The 17,944-nt window shown below is 48.2% G+C and overlaps 1 protein-coding gene across 1 annotated transcript; it reads left to right on the top strand.

The window, feature by feature from the left end:
* The first annotated feature begins 1,320 nt into the window (after positions 1 to 1,320).
* LOC112119611 lies at positions 1,321 to 17,265 on the top strand. The gene is made up of 9 exons (XM_024218331.3): positions 1,321 to 1,523; positions 4,727 to 4,868; positions 5,036 to 5,144; positions 5,938 to 6,262; positions 7,803 to 7,890; positions 8,320 to 8,426; positions 13,087 to 13,249; positions 16,590 to 16,672; positions 16,935 to 17,265. The coding sequence occupies exons 2-9, from the start codon at positions 4,823 to 4,825 to the stop codon at positions 16,968 to 16,970; spliced, it is 957 nt and encodes a 318-aa protein (XP_024074099.2). The 5' UTR covers positions 1,321 to 1,523; positions 4,727 to 4,822; the 3' UTR covers positions 16,971 to 17,265.
* The last annotated feature ends 679 nt before the right edge of the window (positions 17,266 to 17,944 follow it).

Below are 17,944 nucleotides of genomic sequence, written 5' to 3' on the forward strand. Positions count from 1 at the left end.
ACCAGCCCCTGGTTGGAGTGTTCGGCCTGGCCGGCAGGCGCCTTCCTTCCCCCACTGCCTCTGGCTGGGCTAACGCCCCAGGAAAGCCCAAGACCCTCTGGCCCGGGTCGCTGGCCAGGAGGTGCTGAGCCCTGCATGTGCCAAAGGGGACGCCGCACCACCCCTCAGCTAAGCTCTGGAGTGGCAGGGAGGAGCGATTTCCAGCCTGTTCACGCCCTGAATCTTCATGCTCCACAGCAGCCCCCAGGGCAGGGGCTTAGCACTCTCTTCAACTGCCCCAGGTCCTGTCCCATGGAGCGCAGGGCTGCTCCATCCCCTAGACACTCTCCCCTGCTGAGCCACCTCTCTGGCTGGGTTCGCTGAAACCCCTGCAGTCAGGTTTCCTGGGCCATGGTGCATGGTTTTGGGATTAACCCCTTCTTGCCTGTGCTTAGCCAGGGGACAGGAGGCGGTTGGGTTATGTCGGTGGCCAGCAGCAGCCTGGAGGTGTTAGCTGCCTTTCGACACTGTGCAGGCAGGAAGGGCCCACCTGCTTCTAGCCACACGGGCTGGGGGGGGGGGGGGATGAGCTCTGCAAAGACATGGGCCAGGTAATTTCTTCCCCCACCTCCCCTGCAGCTGGAAGCAGCTCCCATCCCTTCCCTCCGGCACAGTGCCAAAAGGCTGCTGTTGGCCACATTCTGATGTGAACCCTGGCAGAAATCTGGAGAGCGGGGGGCAAGAGACCCTGCGTGGCGCCCCCCCCCCCCCAATGTGTTGCCTTGGGAAGACGCTACACCAGGTACCAGGATAGGAGAGTCCATACCGGGGGCCCAGCCAAGCATGGAGGGTGGAGAGCACCAGGGAGGGAGGGGAGGGTCAGTCGGTCACCCACCCTCTGTGTGTGGGGGTGTGTGTGGGGGGGGTAGGAGTGGGGGTGTCACCCCTCCCCATATGAACCCTAAAGCCTTAAAGATAAGATAAATAAAAAGAATCCAACGATGCAGTATTTCTTTTTAACAGGCTCAGTCAACTTGATGTTAATTTGAATGTTTGTACTGCATAGTTCTGATTGATTGCCGTTGAACTCGCTTGAATAGAAGTAATTTTACCAGGTGTCCCGTATTCAGCATAGGAAAATATGGTCACCCTATCTATAAATAGCCTCCAGGGAGCTTTCAAAGGGTTTACTTTGTGGCTGGATAGACTTGCTGCTAGGAGAGAGTTAGAAGCAGGAAACTGTTAAAACAGGTGCAAAGTTATGAGTACAGTAAAATGACCCTATCCCAAGCTGTCCAAGGTCTTCTAACTATTCTGAAGCCAGTGCTGTTTCCAGGGGCCTTGCTGTGATCTGATCCCATGTCCCTTTCTTCACCACATACCTCCGGTGGTGCAGAGGAACTCGCTCCACTCAAGGACACCCCTCCCATCTAAACCAGACTAAAAAGGAAAGCAGGAGCTCTTGGTATCGCACTTCCAGGAGCTCCTGAACACCCCAGGTCTCAAGTAGAGCCGTGAGCTCTGCCTCCATGAGCTACTACATGGTAAGTCTCTCAAGAACCAATGGTATTTAGATCCGCAAGGGGCTGCTTTTACTGCATGTGCCAAGGCTTGCAGGGATGCTTACTTAAAAAGCCCTGCCCAATTGTGTCCTGGCATATGTCTCTTTCACACATGAGAGAAGAATCTACTGCTCTCTGTGGGTTCAACTGCTTTACTCTCTACAACCATCTTCCCAAACTGAGTATGCCAGGGATCCTTGTGTACCTCACAGGTGTGCCTGCAGATGGCGCAAACCCAGGAGAAGGGCTACTTGCCCCTAGAGCCACTCTGGGACACTGGAAGATGGAGCTTGTTGGCTTGTGCAGGACAGCATCTCCAGCAATGTAGCACTGCTGCTCCTTTTGTAGATTATTTTTTAAGCTAGAAAGGACCAATATAATCATCTAGTCCAAGGGTGGGCAAACTTTTTGTCCCAAGGGCCACATCTGGATATGGAAATTGTATGGTGGGCCATGAATGCTCACAAAATTGGGGTTGGGGTGCAGGAAGGGATGAGGGCTCTGGCTGGGGGTGCGGGCTCCAGGGTGGGGCCAGAAATAATGAGTTCAAGGTGCAGGAGGGGCTCCGGGCTGGGGCAGAGGGTTGGGGTGCAGGGCGGGTGAGGGCTCCGGCTGGAACTGCGGGCTCTGGGATGGGGCTGGGGATGAGGGGTTTGGGGTGTAACAGGGTGCTCCAGTCTGGGACAGAGGGGTTCGGAGGGCGGGAGGGGGATCAGGGCTGGGGCAGGGGATTGGGGCCCGAGAAGGGGGTGGGGGTGCAGGCTACGGACAGTGCTTACCTCAAGCAGCTCCCAGAAGCAGCAGCATGTCCCCTCTCCAGCTCCTACGCAGAGGTGCGGCCAGGCGGCTCTGCGTGCTGCCCTATCCGCAGGTGCCACCCCTGCAGCTTCCATTGGCCGCAGTTCCCGGCCAATGGGAGCTGCGGGGCAGTGCTTGGGGCAGGGGCAGCATGCGGAGCCCCCTGGCTGCCCCTACGTGTAGGAGCCAGAGGGGGAGATGCCGCTGCTTCTGGGAGCTGCACAGAGCTGTGGCACGCGCTGAGCGCCCCCTCCCCGCCCCGGCTCGAGTGCGGGAGCAGGGCAAGCCCCAGACCCTGCTCCCCAGTGGGAGCTCGAGGGCCAGATAAAATCGGCTGGTGGGCCAGATGTCACCCATGGGCCGTAGTTTGCTCACCCCTGATCTAGTCTGACCTTCTGCATAACACAGTCAAGAAAACCTCACCCAGTGATTTCTGCATTTATCCCATAACATGTGTTTGAGTTATAACATCTCTTTGTAAAAAGATACGTAGTCTAGATTTAAACACTTTGAGTGCTGGAGAAGCCACCACAGCCCTAGGTGATGTGTTCCAATGGTTAATTACTCTCACTATTCAAAATGTGCCTCATTATTTCTGGTCTGAATTTGACTAGTTTCAGCTTCCAACCACTGGATCTTGTTATCCCTTTTTCTGCTAGATTAGAGATTACTATCAGCAACATCTACCCTGTGTAGGGCTTGTTACTAGAGCATTGCGTACCTCTTAACCTTTTTTTTAGTGATGTAAATAGTGAGATATGTGAGAATCTTCAGCTATAAGGCATGGTTTCCAGACGTCAAATCATTCTGGTAGTTGCTCCTTAATGCCCTATCAGAGTGGTAGGAGATAGATGGCAGGACTCTGTGCTGCTCTACGGGCATGGCAGTAGATTGAACAGGCCCACTCTACTCACCCCAGTGCAAACTAGGGATCACTCCAGTGATTTCAGTGTTACATTGGTATGAATCTGGTCATGGAAAGTTATTTACAAGAGAGTGACAAGTGAAGGATGGGGGCTTCTGGAACTTTGTACCTAAAAAGAGACAGAGGCTTGAGGTAATGCATTACGCTTCAGTTACAGAACTAAGAAGGGAAGTGGGTTAGAGGCAGCCACAGTCCCTTTTCATGCTGCATTCTAACCTGTTCTTCCTTGCTTCAGCCTCAGGTAGGGGAAAATAGAGCAGTGGAGACTTTTGCAGTCCCAGACTCCCTTTACAGAAGTGTAGCCACAGGCCAGGGAATCTGTTCATAGCCCACGCTCACCCAGCATCAACAAGAAATGCAGCTACACCTTGTAAGGTTTGGTCCTTAAAGGCAGCTTTGTTGCTAACAAAGGAAGAGCAGGAGGTGGTAAACGCTCTTAGCTGAAGAACCAAAAATGACAGAAGAAGCCACAATTCCATTCCAGAGTTGCTGGGGAAATGCTCTTATTGCTTGCCTACCCTTGGTAATACCAGAATAGCTATTCTGGAATACAGTAATTATTCTAAAATAGTTATTCCAGATAAATTCTCATATGGACACTCTTACTAGTCTAGTACATTTCAAGTGTAGATTAGCCCTTGGGTTTCACCAACTAACTCCTCAGAATTTAAGGGCAATATTTCTAACATACTAATAATCTAATCAGACTAACTAATATCACATTTGTTAGGATTCAAGTTAGTGAAAATTGCCAGATGGCCACTACACAGACAAACCCTTAGCATGAATTGCTACGTTGGGTGTTATTTTTAAAATGGTTGACTCCTAGTGTGCCAAAAACAGTGGTCTCGCAGAGTTTTGGAGCATTATTTCAAAATAATCTGTGTTATAGCCAATTAGCTTTTGTCCTGGGCTGGGCTGCAGAGTACTGGAGTTTCCAATGCATAGAGACTATTTAATACTAAAATAGAATGTGAGAATCTGCAGCTCAATTAGACTGTGTGCACATTAGAGACCTGCCCTCTCCCTCTGCTGAGCTTGATCTGTGCGCTCTCTGCAGGAGGCCAGGCCAGCACTGTAGCCTGTCAGAGGGAATGCCTGGCCCTTTCCTTCAATCCCCACTAATCCTCTGGAAATCCGAGCAAGGCAGCAAGAAACCTGAGACTCCTGCCTCTCTCTGTTCTAGCTGCACCCAGCAAGGAGCGCTGCTCAGCTGGAGACATCTCAATGTCCCTGTTTTGAAATCTTAAAATAACCTCTAATCCCTCAGGAAATGCCAGAAATGTTCATCACCCAGATCCAATTCTGAGGAAACCGAGGGGAAGGAACAAGGGATGTAGAGGGAGAGGGAGAGGGGTCAAAGATGAGATCTGAAAGGAAGACTAGGTAAGCTGCAGAGGGGAGGGCACGGGTGCTTGGCTGAAATACCAACAAGTATGCACATACATAACTCTATTTACAGGAGTAAAATGCTGAAGATCGTGCTGTGTCTGCTCCAAGTGTCAGATCCCTGTTCCCCCTCACCTGCTCATCCTGAGGACTGCAGCAAGCCTCTGGCATGGAGGGGTGGGGATGCCAGGAGGACCCTGCAGAGTACTGTGCAGGTGAGTCCCAGGGAGTGTTACCAGTTTGGTACCCAAACCTCCTTGCCATTCAGCCTGGGAGATTTGTAGACTCTGGGCTGAATTGTTGAGGTCAGTCCTTCTTTCTGTTTGGTAATGTTTTGAAGGCCTATCCCACTAATGGGGCTATTGGTGATCCATCTCTGTAGGAGGCTACTACCCTGTGCAGAAGGGAGACACATTCAGTGGAAGATACCAGGTGGTGCACAAGCTGGGCTGTGGCTACTTTTCTACAGTCTGGTTGTGTCAGGACATGGTGTGAGTAGCACAATAGAGACTATTCCAAAGGGAGGGGAACTCTGTAGAATGGGGCTGTAAAGGGATGTTCAGAGTCCATCCGGGGGGAAAGGGAGGAATTGACCCTCTCTATCTGGGCAGAGGAAGGAACAGCCCAGAGGAATAGCCCGCCCTGAAGGCAGGGATGTGGGTGTTTGGGGGGTGGTGGGAGGGGATCAGCAGAGCTAGGTCAGCTGTGAGGCATTATTTCCCAAGCAGCCATGACAAGAGGGCTCCATTGGAGTAGGTCTGACAGCAAGAATCAGAGGGGAAGGGTCTCTAGGAAGGGAGCTGGTGCTTGAACACTAGGCAAACAGCCTAGGTTAGAGAGAAGGGAGATGACATTGGTGGGTGGAATGCTTTGTAGTCTGCGGTGCTGAGCTGTGCCTGCAGGAAACCCTACTGGATTCGTGTTTGGCCCTGAAGGGGACAGGTCTTCCTTTATATTTACTTTTCTGATTTATAATATGCTCTGTCTCAGCCTGGCCAGACCTCTCCTGCTCCCAGAGGACGATGGAGCTCTAAGATTAAAGTAATAGTTGCCAGAGGGAGATGAATACAGGTCTCCACCCTGCTGTGTGTGGAAGGTATGAGGGTGGGGATGTTAGAGGCAGAGGAGAGGTGTAGGGCAGCCTCTCTCAGTACAGAGCACAGGCATTAGGGTGGGTCACTACAGGGAAAGGAAAGACATGGAGACTCCTCCAGGCTGTATGATGGGAAACTGGGCTGGACAGAACTTTTGTGCACTGGTCTGCTGGTGTGATTCCTTTCACAGAGAGAAGAGGCGTGTAGCTGTGAAGGTGGCCAAGGGTGGGGAGAGCTTTGCTGAGGCTGCCCAGGATGAAATCTCTCTCCTCCAGTGTGTATGTACCTTCCCTGGCTGCACTCCAGGGAGCGTGTTGGCTCATTTGGTTTCTGCACTGTGGGGATTGCAGCTGTTTTCAGAGCTCTGCAGTACGAGTCCACCTCCTCTAACAGGTCTCAGCCTGATGGGAGCCTGGCTGGCAGCAGGGAGAACACATCAAACTCTATGTAGAAAAGAGCCTCAGGTCCAGCATTTGCTTCTGAAACAGCCTTCCCCCCCAGGGGTTCTATTTCTGGTATGTTTAGTGATCATTCTGTTCTTCTTTGAGTGGGAGCAGACATGTATCCCACTCAGGTGTGCATGCGCCCAGTGCACTGAAGCTGGAGAACTTTGCCTAACGGTACCTATGGGCGGTGCTCATGCCTTGTGGCTCTTGCCCTTCCCCTAGCTATTTAAGGATAGCGACGCCCTGACCCCTCTCTGTTCCTTCTCACTGCCTCTGGCTGGAGTTTGAGCATTCTGTGGTGCTTGACTTTACATGTGTTTTCCTCAGTTTCTCTAGGAATTTATTGTATATAGTTCATTGTTAATGTAACTTAGTAGTGCTGGCACCATTCCAGTCTGACCCAGCGTGGTCGCCTGGCAGGGAGGTGTAGTGTTGCAGATGAGTCCTTTTTTGATCTTCCCCTCACCCAGCATTTCAACGTGTTAAACAGCCCTTTTAAGTGCTAACGAGCAGCTCCTTCTGGACTCCTGGTGCCAGTCCATATAACTGCCTCTGGTTTTGGCCATGGGGCATCTGTTGAGTCTGGTATTGATGATGGCAGCATCGGCAATATAGAACCATAGGACTAGAAGGGACGGCAACAGTCATCTAGTCTAACCCCCTGCCAAGGTGCAGGATTTGTTGTGTTAAACCATCCAAGACAGGTGGCTCCAGCCTCCTTTGGGAAACCTCCAGTGAAGGAGCTTCCATGACCTCCCGAGGCCTCTGTTCCACTGTCCTACTGTTCTTAGTTAGGAATTTTTTTCTGTGCTTTAATCTAAATCTGCTGACATATTTTTCACTGGCCATATCAGATGATGGGCCAAAAATTCTAATCTTCAGGTTCTCAAAGTGATACCATTGTTGTTATTTGTTACCTGCACTGCAGTAGTGTCTAGATCTCATCCTCGTTGTGCTAGGTGCTGTACAAACAAACAGCAAAGAGATGGCCCCTGCCCCAACGAGCTTACAATATAAACATAAGCCAAGAGAGAACAACTGGATGGGGGTGCACAAGGAAACAATGAGACAATTCTGATGAGCATGATAAGCTGTGGCCATGTGGAAGAACAACCTTTCCATATATGTGGGAAATACCCTTGGAAGGGAGTCAGATGTGATGGGTTTAGTGGTGGCAAGTACCCCCAGAGGGGGATTGTCAGGAAATATCTGAGCTGATCAGACACAGCTAGGCTATTTATGGGGAACTGTGTCTACCCTTCACCTGGGATACGGCTGGATAATTGTGAGGGAATTCACCATAGGGGATCGGACTCCGCTAATGTAATTGGAGTTGGGTTTGTTCAATTCCCTCATTGTTGGGTTTCACCAATAAAACATACATGAAAGCATCCAAATTAAACAACTATCCACTAACAAAATATCCCAAGCAGAGCTATTAGCCCCCAAAAGTGGAGAGACTTACTATAGAATCCACTAGGGACCTTGCTATTGATTTTTACATGGAAGAGGCTCAGATATTATGGTGGTGGATGGCAGGGTAAAATGCAGAGCGCGAGATCCGATACATGTATTCCACTAAATAAGAGGTTTTTTTAACCACTCTTAGGTGAGCAGCATGAAGAAGAAGGACCGGGCAGGGGAGAATATTGTCCATTGTTTAGATGACTTTAAAATGATTGGAGCAAATGGCTTCCATATCCTTCAGCTATGAATAGTGGCTTTCTCTGTTTGCAATGTCATCAGCCAGACAGAATGCTATGGTGTTGAAAAGACTGGCTGTGTCCCTGTGAGAGGGGCGGGCCTGGAATTGGGAGCAAGGGGCCAGCCTGGGGTATGTAGAATGGCAGCTGGGAGTGGGAGAAGGGGGCTGGACTGGGGGATGGGAGTGTGGGATGGCGGCTGGGAGTGAAGGACTGGCCGATGGGGCGTAGGATGGTAGCTGAGAGCGGGGGCTAGTCTGGGGGGCATAGGATGCGGCTGGGAGCGGGAGCCAGGGGCCAGTTTGGTGGGGGGGCATAGGATGGTGGCTGGGAGTGAGGGGTGTCTGCGGCTTGTCTAGTTAACATCAAAGTGAATGGGGATAGCATTCTCTCTCTCTCTCAGTGAATCCCTGACTTTCCTACATGTGTGCTTGGTGTTTGAGTTGCTGGGCCCTTCTCTGCGATGTCTGATGAGGAGCCATGGAACCCAGGGTCTCCCCTTGCCCTTTGTGAAAAAAACCTTACAGCAGGTGAGAGTTCTGAGCACTGGAAGGGTGAGGACACGGAGGGGCGGGCGAGGCCTGCGGGGTAGAGAGGATAGCTGGGCAGAGTGGGTGTGCAGTGGAGGAATCTTTTAGAACACTCAGGATTATTTTACTAAAGCATAAAATCCAAATGTGGTTTTGTCCCAAATTTAAATACAGTTCCTGTGAGATGGAGATCATTTCCCTACCCAATTACACATCTGCCCTCTCACTTACACCTCTTAGGCTAGTGTGTTTTTATCTTCCAGTGAAGAGGACTGGACTAGCTAGCTATATACTGGATGGGTTTGTCTGCAGTTTATTCCAGTGTGATTAAAATAAATCCACAGAGGAACAGATCGAAGGGGTCAAACTTATTACAAGGAAATACTGGCCAGTTGTCCCTTCATGAAAGAAAGCAAAAAATAAAAATGTGACATAAATCCAAGAAAGAACAAATAGAGCAAAAGCTGAGCCTGGGTCTCATCTCTTGGGATATCTGGACCATTTGCTATTCTTCAAACCCAATAAAGCCATATCAACCTGCCAGATCTCATAAACTAAGCAGCATCAGGTTGCAGAAACAGACCCTGAGGCACTACTGAGGCACTTCTTTACTTTATGTATTAAACTGATGTGTGCTGTTACTGTGCACTACGGAACAACTTCCTCATCTTGCTCCAGAGGTGCCTGCACTTCAGTGGCAGAAGTAAGCTCTGTCTAGATTTATTTCTCAAACGCATCAGGACTTTTTGCTATGAAAAGTCAATAAAAATCCAATATATTTTTAAGATATTACCAAATTAGTTAACAAAAAATACCAAAATGATGAAATAACTAAAAAGCTGATAGCTAACAGGAAATACAAGTATATGTTTTAAACTGAATTGTGTGGCAGTACCTAATCTTAAAATGCATACGGTGAAAGAGTCATCATGTCCTTACGTGACCTTTGGGTTGCCTAGCCTAGCCCCTAATTTTACTGGAATTTTAAAAGAGCTGCTTGTTGAGATTTCAGTGGCCTTTTGTAGACCTGTGCCTGGGAAATTCACTACTGATATTGTTGAGGTTACAAGTTGCAAAATGACTTATTTAGAAAGTTGGTTCAGCTCAGAATAGTCAGTATTATGGAGTGTTACTTCACTGAGCAACTCTTGAAAATTAATCTGCTGTCCACAGGGACACATGAAACAAATCTGCCTGTCATCCATACTGTCTGTTGACATAAGAACCTCCATCCGGCTGCGGTAGCTTTGACAACATCATGGAAAATTCTTTTTTCCTCCCTCCACAATTAAAAAATCTGCTGTTGACAAGCTGGCTTCAGTGTGCAGTCATAGCCAGCACTGAAAGCAAGATACTCAGGAAGACCACTTAGTTAAACAGTCTTGAGTTGGCTCCAGTTTGGCTGTGAGGTTTGTCTATATAGCTTTCTTCATGGTATTACAAATTGCTAGCACTTTGCTTCATAGCTCTCTCTCTTTCCTTCCATGCAACACAACCAGAGGCCTGAGCTGCAGCAAGTGCCATGGCTGAATGATGTTTTCATTCATGCTCTGATCGGAACCACAATCTTTCTCCATCCGCTGCATAGTCTTGACATTTTACTTAAACAAACATGCCAGAAACAGCATTTCTTACACAGTGTCCATGAGCTGCTAGGGAATGGAAAAGGCTAACAGAGATCTCAAAGTTCTGTTATAATCACATGGTACATCTCAGAACTCTGAGTTTTTCAAGAGCTCTTTGCTGATCCACTTGTCAAGATGTCAGAGGAACATCTTGACAAGTGGGCAGATTGGGTGTGCAGTCCAGCACCCCCAAGCCTCCTCCAGAGGCTTGGTGTAGATGAAGTGGACTCTTCCTCCTTTAGCCTGTTTCTCAAATAGCATCTGAAACCCTCTACAGGTGGGAATTAACAGGCCATCTTACTCTGAATTAACTCCTGCCCTCATGGGAAAATTCATCTGAATGTCTTGGAACTAACAATCTGTGTGCTCAACTTCACTCAAACGTTGCTTCTCATTGTATCCCATCCTCCATCCTTTGTCTACTTAAGACTGTAAGATCTTGAATCAGGGGGTAGCCGTGTTAGTCTGTATCTACAAAAACAACAAGGAGTCTGGTGGCACCTTAAAGACTAACAGATTTATTTGGGCATAAGCTTTCGTGGGTAAAAACCTCACTTCTTCGGATGCATAGAGTGAAAGTTACAGATGTAGGCATTATATACTGACACATGGAGAGCAGGGAGTTACTTCGCAAGTGGAGAACCAGTGTTGACAGGGCCAATTCAATCAGGGTGGATGTAGTCCACTCCCAATAATAGATGAGGAGGCGTCAATTCCAGGAGAGGAAAAGCTGCTTCTGTAATGAGCCAGCCACTCCCAGTCCTTATTCAAGCACAGATTAATGGTGTTAAATTTGCAAATGAATTTTAGTTCTGCTGTTTCTCTTTGAAGTCTGTTTCTGAAGTTTTTTTGTTCAATGATAGTGACTTTTAAATCTGTAATAGAATGACCAGGGAGATTGAAGTGTTCACTTACAGGCTTATGTATGTTACCATTCCTGATGTCCGATTTGTGTCCATTTATTCTTTTGCGGAGGGACTGTCCAGTTTGGCCAATGTACATGGCAGAGGGGCATTGCTGGCACATGATGGCATATATAACATTAGTGGATGTGCAGGTGAATGAGCCCTTGATGGTGTGGCTGACGTGGTTGGGTCCTCTAATGGTGTCGCCAGAGTAGATATGGGGACAGAGTAGGCAACGAGGTTTGCTACAGGGATTGGTTCCTGGGTTGGTGTTTCTGTGGTGTGTAGTTGCTGGTGAGTATTTGCTTCAGGTTGGGGGGTTGTCTGTAAGTGAGGACTGGCCTGCCTCCCAAGGTCTGTTAGAGTGAAGGATCATTTTCCAGGATAGGTTGTAGATCGTGGATAATGCGCTGGAGAGGTTTTAGCTGGGGGCTGTATGTGATGGCCAGTGGTGTTCTGTTATTGTCCTTGTTGGGCCTGTCCTGTAGTAGGTGATTTCTGGGTACCCGTCTTGCTCTGTCAATCTGTTTCCTCACTTCCCGAGGTGGGTATTGTAGTTTTACGAATGCTTGATAAAGATCTTGTAGGTGTTTGTCTCTGTCTGAGGGGTTGGAGCAAATTCGGTTGTATCTTAGGGCTTGGCTGTAGACAATGGATTGTGTGATGTGTCTTGGATGGAAGCTGGAGGCATGTAGGTACGTATAGCGGTCAGTAGGTTTCCGGTATAGGGTGGTGTCTATGTGACCGTCGCTTATTTGCACTGTAGTGTCCAGGAAGTGGATCTCTTGTGTGGACTGGTCCAGGCTGAGGTTGATGGTGGGGTGGAAATTATTGAAGTCCAGGTGGAATTCTTCAAGGGCCTCCTTTCCGTGGGTCCATATGATGAAGATGTCATCAATGTAGCGCAAGTAGAGGAGGGGCACTAGGGGACGAGAGTTGTATCACACCACTTGCTCCCATAATGCCCCTCTAGCCAGTCAAGGTAGGTAAGGTAAGACTGAAACTTCTGCCAGTATTTCTCTGCTGACAGCCCTATGCGGTCTAGGACAGCTGCCTTCACCACCTCGTAGTCCTTGGCCTGGTCGTTGCTCAGTGCCATAGAGGTGGCTTGAGCCTTGCTGGCCAGATAGGGAGCCAGTTATAGGGCCCAGGTTTCCCTATCCCATCCGGCACCTGTGGCTACCTGCTCAAAGGTACAAAGAAAGGTGTCCGGGTCATCAGCAGGGCCCATCTTACATAGGCCTAACACCGTCGTGCGGGTGCCCTCACTTCCCACCTTTGTAGGAGCTGCTGCTGCACTTTGGCCTGTTCCTTTATAAATTCCTGGGGAGTTTTCTGTTGCTCCGCCTGCCAGGTGAATAAGGCCTGCCTCTCTAGCTGGTGGGATTGCTGGAAGGCTTGCAGTGCCTTCTGCATCTCCTCCTGTTGCTTTGCTAGTCACTGCAGGGTTCCCTCCATCTCTGGCCACCAAGATCTTGCACTGGCTTCAGATCCTGGACAAACCCCCACATGTAGCGAGGTGCACACTGGACCCCTTTGGTTTAGGCCCCTGTTGCCCTCTCCAATCAGTCAGGAACACCTCAGCTTGATGCAACACCAGTGTTCTTTATTTACAGTTGTTTTCCCGCCACCACTTTCCACCTATGTACAGGTTTCGCAGCCAACTTTGCCAAGCGCCGGCCTGGCCAGCAACAGACCAGAAGACTCCCAGTTCCCTCTGTGCCTGGCCTTTCTCTTCCCCCCTTCCTCTGGCTTCCTCCCAGCCTTTATAGCCATGGCTAATGAGGCTGGCAGGTGCTGCCTGTTACCAGGCAGACACAGGGCTATTCACCCAGCCCCAATCCATTCCCCTTGATTGGGGCTGGAGTGGCAGGGGCTGAGTAAGTGTTTCTCACTCAGCACCCTGTCACAGATGCTGACTCCAAGCAGATGCATGGGATTCCCTATATAGGGATGGCCTCCTACAGAATTTTCAATGTCATCTGTGTCTCATTCTTCATAAACATCAGAATATGTGTGAAACACCAAGTCTATTATGTTGGACTCTTTCTCTTGTGACATCATCTAAAGCTGCTCCTAGGAATGGTCTCTGCATTCCTGATTGTTAATCACTGTCTCTGGTTCACACAGGTACTGGCAGGGCTACAGTTCCTGCATACAAATTGTCGGATTATCCATACAGACATCAAGCCAGAGAACATCTTGCTGCAGTTGGATGAGGAGAGTCTCCAGCAGCTTCTGCATGACACAGCTGCCTGGAGCCAAAGTATAAATCTGGGCCTAAAGAAACCAGGTAGGTAGAAAGGGTAAAGATTTGCAGAGTTTAGTACGGGAAGTGCATTGCCAGCAGATCGAGGAACGTGATCGTTCCCCTTTATTCGACATTGGTGAGGCCTCATCTGCAGTACTGTGTCCAGTTTTGGGCCCCACACTACAAGAAGGATGTGGAAAAATTGGAAAGAGTCCAGCGGAGGGCAACAAAAATGATTAGGGGTCTGGAGCACATGACTTATGAGGAGAGGCTGAGGGAACTGGGATTGTTTAGTCTGCAGAAGAGAAGAATCAGGGGGGATTTGATAGCTGCTTTCAACTACCTGAAGGGGGGTTCCAAAGAGGATGGAGCTCAGCTGTTCTCAGTGGTGGCAGATGACAGAACAAGGAGCAATGGTCTCAAGTTGCAGTGGGGGAGGTCTAGGTTGGATATTAGGAAACACTATTTTACTAGGAGGGTGGTGAAGCACTGGAATGCGTTACCTAGGGAGGTGGTGGAATCTCCTTCCTTGGAGGTTTTTAAGGCCTGGCTTGACAAAGCCCTGGCTGGGATGATTTAGTTGGGAATTGGTCCTGCTTTGAGCAGGGGGTTGGACTAGATGACCTCCTGAGATCCCTTCCAACCCTGATATTCTATGATTCTATGATTCTAAGTGGGACTCACACAGGTGCTAGGATTCCTGCGAGGAACAAGAACATTCCTGCTTACTGCACCCCAACCTCAGCCTATGGAAACTTCATACCAAGGGTAAATATACAGTAGGATAAATTCCTGCATTGGCTGGTGAGAGGCCATTGGCCTAGATGACCCTGTATTGGTAGGCCTTTTCCATTTCTTGCTTCCAGGAGTAAGCCCATCTGTCTCATATACCAACCACTTAAACCCCAGTCTAGGTCTGTTTGTGTATAGACATGCTGCTGCAGATGGGTTTGTGTGTAGGAACAACTGGAAAATTATGAGCATTTGCTGATGCCTTTCCATCGCTTCTGAGCAGTTACTCACAGCCTTACAGCACAATACAGCTCCACCTTGTATAGCACTTTTCATGCTAATTGTAACCCAAAGTACTTTGTTTTAACCATGCAAAGGCCCATCTCCAGTATCTGATGTTTAAAGGAGACCTGTGTTTACTGCTCTTCTTCAGGCTTATATAGGCATTGCAATGACTTCTCAGGGTCTCTTCATCTCAGTGCTTCCTCTGGTTGTGGATAGTACCTATGCAACGTTACTCAATGGGCTAATGTCTTTCCTGTGTCCTCTTTCACCTGGGGCAGTCTGTGCGGCCTGGAGTCAGTGCAGCCAGACCAACAGCCTTCATAAAGAGCCTAGGCTGGAAAATAAAACCCTCCCTTGGTTCTTGTTTGTTTGTTTGTTTTTTGCTTTATGCACTGGCTTCTGTGACTTTAAAATAAAACATTCTCATTTGTGACTTGTATTTTCTCCAAGACAGTTTAACAACAGCCACAGTCAAGATCAAACTCCTGTTTCACAAAGCTCAAGGTCCTGGCATTGAGAGCTGCTGGAACAGGCTCTCGTGTCTCAGAGAGTACAGTTATCCCAATAAATGTCCTTGCCTGACTGGGGCACCAGCAAGGCCCAGTTGCTTTCCATTAGTCCCAGCAAAATTTACGAAGTAGGAATTCCTATCCAGCCACTCTTTGCCCAGTTAGATTTATCACCATAGATCTGAGAACCATGTCTGACAACCAGAATCAGAGAGGGGGATTGTATTTGCACAGGAATGGAAACAAATCTGATCTGCTGAAAGGTAGCAGCAGCCTCAAAGCTATGCAGTTCATGGGGACATCGTGATGAGATGGACACGCAGCTCCCCCTGCTATTCTGACTCTGTTGATGCCCCTCAATCCAGCCCTGCAGCATTTCCCCCACTCCCTCCTACAGATCTGCTGATGCCCTTTAGTCCTGCCCACACATATACACAGCTCTATCACTGCAAACTAGTCCTCACTTGTGGTCCAGACAGTCACATTTGACAAGAAATCTTCAGAGGAGAACATCTAGTTCATGTTCTCAGTGTGTCCAACTACTCCATTCTATTCTGTTCTATTTAGGTTCTTATTCTGAGAACGCTATTTCCTTTCTGTAATTTAAACACAACACCAGCACTTGTATTCTGAGTCTTTGCACCAGAGATATTCCTCACCTTTTAGGAATGATTTGGGAGATGTAACACATTTTATGTCAGAGCTTGTCTCTTGGTGCTGCTGTTTCATGGACCTAATGTTTTGGGGTGAATGGTGACACTAAATTACTGACAGATTTTTGCTTGAATCAGGCTTGCATGATAGTGTATGACATATATTGACAAGCACTTCATTGTAAAGTAACATAATCTGGAAGATATTTGAGGGAAAGGGATGTCTTTTCCAAGTAGGGTGACCAGATAGCAAATGTGAAAAATCGGGACGGGGGTGGGAGGTAATAGGAGCCTATATAAGAAAAAGGCCCAAAAATCTGGACTGTCCCTATAAAATCGGGACATCTGGTCACCCTATTTCCAAGATAAAAATCAAAAGGTAGCTGGTCACCTTTCAGTGTTCAGAGCAGATTCTGTCTGCCAGATGTCAGTAGCCTGCAGGGGTCACATTTCCTCTTGCTGCTGATGTCAGAGGAGAAAAGCCAGTGCTATCGCTGTGATCTGAGGGACTCAGTAGGAAGTGCTCTTTCCTGAGTCAGTGTTGGCCCCAGTGCCCCGGCTTGGTGCTAAGGGAACTGTGATGCATCGTGGGGTGAGTGACTGAATAGGGGGCACTCTTCCCTCTGAGTTGGTGCTGACCCCAATGCTCCGCTTCAGACAATTACAGGCTGTTCTTCTAAAATCCTCTTGCCAATCTAACTGGATAAGCACATAGAAGTTTCAGCAGTGGGTAAAGAGGAATCACCTCTCTGTAAAGCACTGTAGGATCCTTTGGGCTGAAAGGCATTAGATAAAGGCAAAAACATACATGAATGATCTGTGTTGAATGATATACCTGTTAGTTTGGAGACAGAGAGACAAGAGGGGTGAGGTAATATCTTTTATTGGACCAACTTCTGTTGGTGAGCGAGACAAGCTTTGGAGCTACAGAGAGCTCTTCCTAAGGTCTGGGAAAGGTACTCAGGGTGTCACAGCTAAATACAAGATCAATCAGATACTTTAGCTTAAGTGCTTAGCACATATTCTAAGGGATCATTCAAAGTGAAGTGGCCGGATAACACCCCTGTAGTAATAGGACAAACGGGGGATTAGTGGGTTACAGATTGTTATAATAATCCATAAATCCAGTGTCTCTTAAAACCATAATTTTTTGTATCTAGAAAAATTGTGAATTTAAGCTCTGTTTTTTTTTCTTTCATACAGGACTTCTTGCCAATCAATTGGATCATTGCAATATAATGAAAATGGGAGTGAAAATTGCAGACCTAGGCAGCGCATGCTGGACCGTGAGTCAGTTTCAGCTCTCACCTAGTAGTGTAGCTAGCGGGGTGCAGGGGAAGCAGCCGCTTCCCCTCAGCACATGTTCCATAAGCGGCGCCTTTCCAAAAGCGGCCGGAGGAGCGAGGGGGGGCGCAGGCTGGCGGCCGGCAGCAAGGGGGGGGCAGCGGGCAGTGCGGGCGGAGGGGGGGGGGGGGGGGGGGCGCGGAGTGGCCAGAGGAGGAGCGAATGGGGGGGCGCCTTTTTTATATTTGCTCCCTCTCCTCTTAGAAGCTGGCTACGCCACTGCTCTCACCCCCAGGATGAAGGAGCCTGTTCTCTCTTTTCTGACTCTGATCTTAGTGTCTGTCCATCATTGTACATCTCCTTGAAAAGTTTTATTGTGCTGTGAAAGAGAGATTGATTTCATCTTGTAATGTGTGTTTGTCCTCTGCACTCCCAGCTCAGAGCTGACCTCTGTACTCTGGGCCATGCTGCATGCTTTGGACAAGCTTGTATGTGCATACAGTTAGCTTCTACAATTAGAAATGTCAAACAATGTCAGCCCAGTAGAAGGTTTCAGAGGGGTAGCCGTGTTAGTCTGTATCAGCAAAAACAATGAGGAGTCCTTGTGGCACCTTAGAGACTAACAAATTTATTTGGGCATAAGCTTTCATGGGCTAGAACCCACTTCATCAGATGCATGGAGTGGAAAATACAGGAGCAGATATAAATACATGAAAGGATGGGAGTTGCCTTACCAAGTGTGAGGTCAGTCTAACGAGACAAATCATTTAACAGCAGGATACCAAGGGATGAAAAATAACTTTTGAAGTGATAATGAGAGTGGCCCATTTCAGACAGTTGACAAGAAGGTATGAGTAACAGTAGGGGGAAATTAGTACTGGGGAAATTAGGTTTAGGTTTTGTAATGACCCACCCACTGCCAGTCCTTATTCAGGCCTAATCTGATGATGTCCAGTTTGCAAATTAATTCCAGTTCTGCAGTTTCACGTTGGAGTCTGTTTTTGAAGTTTTTTTGTTGAAGAATTGCCACTTTTAGGTCTGTTATTGAGTGACCAAAGTGATCACACCTTCTTGTCAACTGTCTGATATGGGCCACTTTATTTATTTTTCCTCCCTTGGTATCCTGCTGTTAAATTAATTGTCTCATTAGACTGACCTCACACTTGGTAAGGCAACTCCCATCCTTTCATGTATTTATACCTGCTCCTGTATTTTCCACTCCATGCATCTGATGAAGTGGGTTCTAGCCCACGAAAGCTTATGCCCAAATAAAT

Source organism: Terrapene carolina, unplaced genomic scaffold (assembly GCF_002925995.2).
Source record: "Terrapene carolina triunguis isolate 2854851 unplaced genomic scaffold, T_m_triunguis-2.0 Scaffold627, whole genome shotgun sequence".
Classification (NCBI taxonomy): Eukaryota; Metazoa; Chordata; order Testudines; family Emydidae; genus Terrapene; species Terrapene triunguis.